This window comes from Peromyscus eremicus, chromosome X (assembly GCF_949786415.1).
Source record: "Peromyscus eremicus chromosome X, PerEre_H2_v1, whole genome shotgun sequence".
Classification (NCBI taxonomy): Eukaryota; Metazoa; Chordata; class Mammalia; order Rodentia; family Cricetidae; genus Peromyscus; species Peromyscus eremicus.
In genome coordinates, this window is record NC_081439.1 from 86,907,276 (window position 1) to 86,915,212 (window position 7,937).

The window sequence follows — 7,937 nt, forward strand, 5'->3', positions numbered from 1 at the left end:
TACCTGCTAGTGAGCATTTGGCTTGTGTGAGGAAATTCATTTTTCTCCATTCTTTTCTTGAATGCATGTTAGGTAACAAACGCTACATCCCTAGATAAAAGCACTCAATCTGTGGCTAGACAGTATAGTGAAAGAAGCTTTATTAGTGCTAGCAGTAGCTATAATCACAGACTCATTCTGAATAGGTAGAAAGAGCAGACATTATTGTAAAACTCATATACAAGCCAAAGCATTTGCATGTTCATTGATCATGCTATTGGAATACTGTAATATGAAGATGACCTGCATTACAGCTATTGTCCAGATGATATATCCAAAGGCATTTGTAATCCCAGTCAAATTTTCTAGATTTAGCTAATTGATGAGTAGCTTTACAGTGATTTACTAACATTGATGCTTCCTCTAGTCTTAAATAACAATCATTCATTGACTATCTACGTGTTTGGTCACAGGATTAGCCACTTCCACAGCCAATGTAGTCCAGAAGAGGTCCACAGCAAGTACATCAAGCTATGTTAAATGTTTATTTCCCATTATAATATGTACGCACTCAATGGCCTCTTCCCCAATTACTCTTTTGCTGGGTTAACAACCTTCCCTAAAAAGAGAATGCTTCTGGTCCTTTTCTCCAAAATCATAAGTAAGAATGTTCTATCAAATCGGATTATAGGGTGAAGAGGAGCTACTTCTGGCTGATCCAGAGACACAGCTTCAGGAGCAGCTCCTTCTTTGGTTCCCTCTTCTCCAATGTGCAGCACAGCCTTATGGAAAGCCTGTGAGAGAAGAACACACACTGAAGGTACCCTGAAAAAGTGGCAACAGCCTTTGGGGTGTGTAAGAAGTACAAAAAGAAGTACAATGTATTGTGTTGATGGTACTTGAATATGAATATTACATTGATGAGTGTAATTAATGAATTTCTGTGATTTTAGGACTACTTGTTTGGGTAGCATCTCATTATCCATCACCTTCCAATCTCTTGAAGTTATCTTTTTGGTGTCTTTCTCACATCCTCTAGCACTGTGTCTCACGAGTCACTTCTGATCATTAAGAATTTCTGTTGCATTAGTCATCTTAGAACATGAGGGTTAGGGATGGAAATTACATTTATTTATATATATTTTGGTGTTTGGTCTGCATGTGTGTTTTTGCATCATATGCATGCCTTGTACCTGCAGAGACCAAAAGACCAGATTTCATGGGACTAAAGTCACAGACAATTGTGAGCTGCCATGTTATGTTGGTGATGGAAATTGAACCTGAATCTTCTGGAAGAGCAAACAGTGTTCTTATCTACAGAGCCATCTCTCCAGCCCCAGAAATAACTTATTGAATAACTAACTAACTAAATAAATAAATAAAATTACTTATTTTAAGAAACAAGAATGTCTCTCATATAATACTGACCTAACAGAATCACACTGCCAATGTAGAAATGAGATTCCTTTATTGACTAAATGATATAGGTGAATTAATTGACTCTCAATGTTCTTTCCAGCTCATACAGTAAAAAACATCCACCAACTTACATAGGAAAGTTTTAGACCATTGTCTTCTGTGATTCCAGGAAAGTCAGCACCTTCAGCAAAGGCATCCCTCATGCCCATCTTCTGAAGTGTACTTCCAAGGTCATATGTGGCAGAAATGGAAAACTTTGGAACAAACAACTCAACCCATCTGTGTGGAATAAGGAAAGGGAGACATGACAGTCACCACACTAATCACACTTAAGATCTCAAGACACCCCCCCCCATTCTATTCGGCTACTCCTGAACATTGACAACCATTAACATGGTACCATAACCACAGAAGGTATTATTGTAGAAGTGGTCTCAGACTCAGAAAATGTTGGGCTGCAACATATGGTGTCCTGACCCTTTGTTATCAGAAAAATGTATCTCTGTGGTACTGAGCAAGGACAGGGGTCTAATGGCATGAAGATCAAAGGGTAGTGCACAGGGATTTTCATGGTGTTCTATCTTGAAGCTCTAACTAAGAATGACTGCTAACTCTGTGCCAACATCAATTCTTATCCATCCCAAAGCTCTATTTGGTCCCTAAAAAGGTATCAGCATCCTAGCATACTCACTTTGGGGAGCTTTATGGAAATTTCTAATTTGACAAATGTCTCCTTGGCATTTTCTCAATATGCTTAGAGGAGATACTGTGGAAAGTATCCAGAAAAGTATCAGGCACACACATCATCATACTACTGCCAAGTGCTTCTGGGTAATTTTCCTACCTCTAGGTTTCTTCTGAATGTAGCCTCACCTCCACTGATAGGCCTACCCACAGCCCCTCATACCCTCTAAATTGTTTACCCTTTCTGAAGTAAGTGGTTCCACTTCTTCAGTGTCTTAGATGACATGGCTGCCTCCACCCACTCCACGTGTCCCTCCTTTGGAAGGACAAAAAGTGCCAGAGCATTCTCACTATAGTCCATTTGAAGTACAGTGCAATTCAGCTCTACATCCACAAAATGATAGTATTCTTCTAGCTGGTGCATCATGGGCACTTGTACTGTGTTGTTCTTGTCCACTGAGAAGTTGGAACTCGCTTCTGTTTTAGATACACGAAAAGGATTTGCCCACTGGGCTTAAAACAAGAAAGAGGAGAGATGTTTCTTTGAAACCATTAGTCATTCATCTAATAATTAACACTGTATACTGTCAACCAGTTTTCCAAGTGACTATAAATAAGTGACTCACTAAGGATTAGAAAAACAAAGTCAGCTGACATGATCAACCAACTACCACATGGCAAAAACAGAAGTCCTCTCCAATTCTGCTGGACTTCACAGTCTATTTTTTAGAAACACTATACTTTCTACACCCATCAGAAACGAATGGTATTCTCCTTCCATGAAAAGGTATATGAGTGTCAAGAAAAATGGGTGAAATGAGATAACAAAGTGTTCTGCCATTTTAATCATATACAGGTGTGTGGCTTATGCACAAACTCACTCATCCAAACATGAAAGACAGGTTCTATAAAACCAAGAGTAATCATCTGGGCACAGTGCTTTCAGAAATCACTATAAGCTCTAGCTTTAGGGCTAGATAGCCTTGCTGGAAAAGTTAGCACCGAAAATTATCAATGGTATATATTTGGATACTTGTAGCATAATCACACATAGTAGGTACTTAACATATAATAAAAGTTATTTATGCAAGGCATCCCAATGTGCACAGAAGTAGAGACCACATTATGCCTAGATACAAATTCAGTTGACTTGCCAAGCACAGGCTTTTCCCATCTCATTAAATAATTTAGAAACTATAGTTATTTAGCCTGATATGATCAGAACATTCATAACATTGTCAACTGAATCTTTAAAAGTATTATCTCCCTAGAAATTTCATGGGCTCATACACAAAGCTGCGTGTCATCCTGGAATGATACAACATAATGCGTAGATACAGACAATAGTGACAAATCACTGTGGTATAAGGGACACCTACTGATGCCAGTGATAAGAGATCATTAATTCCCCCTAGTTCTCTATCTTAACACTAGACTGGAAATTGATGTCTTAATGCCTTACCTTTGAAATGAATATAGTTCACCAGAATCATGATAATGTTCAGTCTAAGGTCTTCAATTAAGCCTATAATTTTCCCTTTGCTTTGCTTCTCCACATAACTGTTGATCTCCTGCTGGACTGCAGAAACATTGGAGAAGTCGGTAGGAAAGACTTCAGTTTCATAGAGGGTCTTGACATTATCCAAAAACTTTGCCAGTGGTTTCAGCTGCTGCCCAATGAAAACTGCATTTCCCATTTGCAATTCCAGTTCATTCTTTGGGAAATTCAATGAACAGATCAAATGCTGGAAGCCCTGATGAAATTCTGTTATTGGAGTATCTGTGAGGTTAAATCCCAAAACCTCCAGAATCTGAGTTTGGGTGCTAGAGCCAGATACAAAAGAAAGCATAGCTAAAGCAGCAGATATGCTCACAGGGGAAAAAAAGATGTTCCAATCTGGGTTCTCCACAGAGAACCTACGATACAGCCTGAACGCAAAGTCAGCATTGATAGATGACATCTTATAGAGAGTGGCATTTTGTTGGGGCAAATGACAGGTCGTTACTTTGCCTTCAGAACTGTTATATTGTGCACAATGGATTGTAGCCTGAAGCCCAAATACCAAGAAAAACAGATAGAGGAACACTGACATTCTGGAGTGAAGATGATCTACAAAACATGAAGTGAGATAACCATTGGGGGAGCTTAGACAGATGAAAACTTTCTGATCGAGAGAAACATAAAAGTCACCCACCTTGATTTATACAACTAAAGAAAGTATTTGAAGGTGTGTTCAGCAAGGAATAAAGGAGATAAATAGTCTCTCTCTTCTCTAAAGACCAGTGACATGTCTACTTTGGAAAGAGAGTAGGAGAAATGGCTTGCCTAGGCAACAGAAATACAATGTCATGAATTCATTAACATATGAAAATACTGAAACTCATGGAAATTGAATCACTTCCCATTTGAATGAAGGGCAGTTTTATGGGTATGAAGAATCATTAAACACAGCAAGCACTCCCTCTGCTTATGTCACATGTACATTAGAATTTTGGTTTGTGTGTATGTGTGTATTTTAAGTTGGTGTTTTCTTAAGATAACATTTGTGATGTGACCAAATGAGAACAACTCCTCCAAGAAATGACTAGTTGGAATGGAAGAGTAATGTTTTTTCGAGTCATGTACAACATAACAAGCCAAAATTCATGCACCTGCGAAATGTATGGGAGGCACAAGAGTATTTTCAAATGATAGGAAAGTAAGAGTATAACATTCTTGTTTTAGAGACTTCTTTCTTTTAGTACTATCTAAGGAATCACTTCTCACTTCTAACAGATCTTAACAATCTTATTCTTATAAGTATGCATGCCATTTTATATCAATTAGAAAGGAAGTCCTAAAGTTTTCTAAGTGTGAAATAGTACAAAGAAGCAGGGAACATGATGTAGAGTCAAAAGTATTCATACACCAGTGGTTAGAAAAAAGATCCATGGAATCAGTACAGGACCTCTTCCTAAGCCTTTCATTTTCTTCATGAGTGGTCTCAACTTAGGTACTAACTGCTGTATTATAAATGTCCTTCTAGTCCATACTGTCTTACTGAATTGTTACTCATCTACCCAGCTGCTATTGGACATATACACCCTGTTTGCCCATTCATACTTCAGCCTCCACTGGGAAATCCCAGTTTCCAAATGTAAATATATTCTCTCTCAACTCCCCAACCCACTTCTTCATTTTCATTCCATAGTCCAATATATTGCACCCCTCTTTATAGGCAGACCCATATCGAAGGGCTTGCTTCATTTTTATTCCCCAAGTATAGTGACCATGATGACCAATGAATACTTCCTGAATTCTTATCAAAACTTTTCTTTTCTCTCCATCTCTACTTCCAAGTCCCATTGCCTAAGTTTAAGGCTTTAATGATTTTATTGGCTCCTAGCATGACAGAAGGCCACTTATCTCCTCCAGCCTTCCTTCATCCACTTCTATATCAAATTTCCCAGATTTTCACCAGAGTACTCTTCCAATCAAAGTTATCAAGGCTGGTTAGAAGGTCAGTTATCAGATGAGCACTCTTAGACCTTGCCTCCTGAATCTGCGAACTTCAAACTCAGTTATTTGGAACTCTGGCTTGGAAGAAATGTTCAGTGTTCCCAAGGAGAAAAAATACTTACAGAACATGCCCAAGAAGCCACTTGCATCTCTCAGACAGCAACGCCTACCTTTCCATCTTTATAACATGCCCTCGATTGCAAAACTAGAGCATTCTCAGTTACAAATTAACCATGACATGAACGCTGGGATGACATTTCCAAAGCTGATGCACAAAACCAAGGCCAAGTGGAAAAAAAAAGCTTAAAAAAATAAGGTTTGCACTCTGGGTAAAATTTTAGATAATATTTTGGCTCCTACATACATCCCTCATTTAAAACAGTTCTTATTGCCAACGCCAAACAGTGCTGGAACAGGATGACTTTTGAGAAAAAGATATATACAGACAGAGACTTGTGGAATCTTTCTAATTGGTGCTATAGGATGGTTTGTGCATAAGTGGAGAAAATGCTGTCAAATCCTGGACTTTTTAATGCTCAAAGGGAAACTAGTCATGTCTTCTGATCACTAAAGTCCACTGCACCCTCCCCTAACCCAAGGGCTCCAGAATATGGTACAGAAGGAACCAATAATGTGGAATAAAAACAAACATCTTCTACCTGAGATTAACTGTGTGCTATACACAAAGAAGCAGTAGAAGCTGGGCAGTGGTGGCACACATCTCTAATCCCAGCACTTGGGAGGCAGAGGCAGGTGGATCTCTGTGAGTTCGAGGCCAGCCTGGTCTACAAATGAGTTCCAGGACAGCCAGCACTGTTACACAGAGAAATCCTGTCTCAAAAGACAAAACAAAACAAAACAAACAAACAAAGGAGAAGAAACAAAAATAATTAGATTTCATCAAGAAACTCCAGTTTAGCCTTGACTCTGTCAGTTTCTAGGTATAGTGATAGTAGTAACGGTAATTCCTCCTGCTATTTGATCAAGCACATGACACGACACAAAGCACCTGGCCCCCCAAACAGCTACCCTAGGAACTACATTAAGGATCAATGTGGTCAGTCAACAGCATAGATCACAGACATGCACATGGCTTTCAGTGAATCCATGTTGATATCCATAGGCTAGGCTGCCACTGGGTATCATATTGGTGTCCATGGCCCATGTTACCCAGGAGGCCATGTTGATGTCTGTGTCCTGTGCTGTTGCTGCTGCTGCAGGCTATGATGGTGTCCATGGCCTGTGCTGCAGCAGAGGGCTGTGTTGATGTCTGTGATCTGTACTGCCACTGGAGACCATGCTGAGGTCCAAGTGGCTCATGCTGATGCTGGAGGTTATATGGTTGTCCATGGTCTGTGCTGTGGCCAGAAACCATGTGGAAATCCATGATCCATGCTCCTGCTGATTATAAAGGGCAAGGGGGCTTCCTTTAGGAAGCTTCTTTTGTAGTGGTATTGATGACTGGAGACTCATAGTTGAGAGAGACATAAGGCTTCTGTGAGAACCCTTATCCCCACCCTACTCCACCCCAACCCCCCAAAAGTAACAGCCCAGACAGGAAGCCATTGAAGAGAATTCTTAAAAATTGTGATAAGGATGCTGAAGTGTAGCTCTCCACAAGCAATGGCTTCTGGCAGGGGTAGAGGTGGGAAAGGACTCCATTTTCTTTCAGGTGCTGGCCACTGGGAGTGTGAGCATGCTCCAGTGACTATATGGGCAACACAAATTGGATTTGTTTTTTTCTTTCTTTTTGGGGAGAGCAGTCACAAGGGTGGGGGGCAGACCTGGGAGGAATGGGAAGTGAGTGTGATGGGGTGCACGTTGTGAAATTCCCACATAATCAAGACTAATATTATGTTAGAGAAAAAAGGATCAATATGTTAATCAAGGGAGTGGCGAAAGTAACTAGGACTAGTTCAAGTTAATCCTACATATAGTCTATGGAAGGACTTGAAATCCAAGGTAAATTGGACACACTTTAACTGAAGTCCATTGGAAAGACACTGGGAGATTTTTGGAAAGGAGGTAAGTACAGTGTAGGTGACTATACCATGTCACTGTTTCTTTTCAATCAAATATAGTAAAGTCCTACTGTATACAAAACAGCACATTCAGCACTGAGATTTCAAAGGTGAATTTGGAATATTCATCCTCCATCAAAGTGGCCTTTGTGATATCATGGCATCACTGCCCAAACTCAATAGGTAAGGTGACATCTCACATATAGGATGGTCAATGGCACATATGTTACACAGAAAGTCATGTCTAGATTGAGTCCCTTGACTACCAGTTCAATTCAAACTCAACCCTGATAATAAAACAACATATTGTGTGTTTTCTCAGATGCTATAAGCTC

General features: G+C 39.8%; 1 protein-coding gene across 1 annotated transcript; it reads right to left on the reverse strand.

The window, feature by feature from the left end:
• Positions 1–569: 569 nt before the first annotated feature.
• Positions 570–7,692, reverse strand: Serpina7 (serpin family A member 7). Its single transcript, XM_059251590.1, has 5 exons — positions 7,686–7,692; positions 3,545–4,192; positions 2,322–2,595; positions 1,530–1,677; positions 570–773 (listed from the first exon to the last, which is right to left on the reverse strand). The coding sequence occupies exons 1-5, from the start codon at positions 7,690–7,692 to the stop codon at positions 570–572; spliced, it is 1,281 nt and encodes a 426-aa protein (XP_059107573.1).
• Positions 7,693–7,937: the final 245 nt, after the last annotated feature.

Bases quoted from the DNA above. Each gene is read 5' to 3' on its own strand.
- Serpina7 (XM_059251590.1), bottom strand. The intron at 1,678-2,321 runs GTAAACAATTTA...TATTCCACACAG, and splicing joins AACCACTTACTTCAGAAAGG to ATGGGTTGAGTTGTTTGTTC. The intron at 774-1,529 runs GTAAGTTGGTGG...CTTCTCTCACAG, and splicing joins ATGGTCTAAAACTTTCCTAT to GCTTTCCATAAGGCTGTGCT.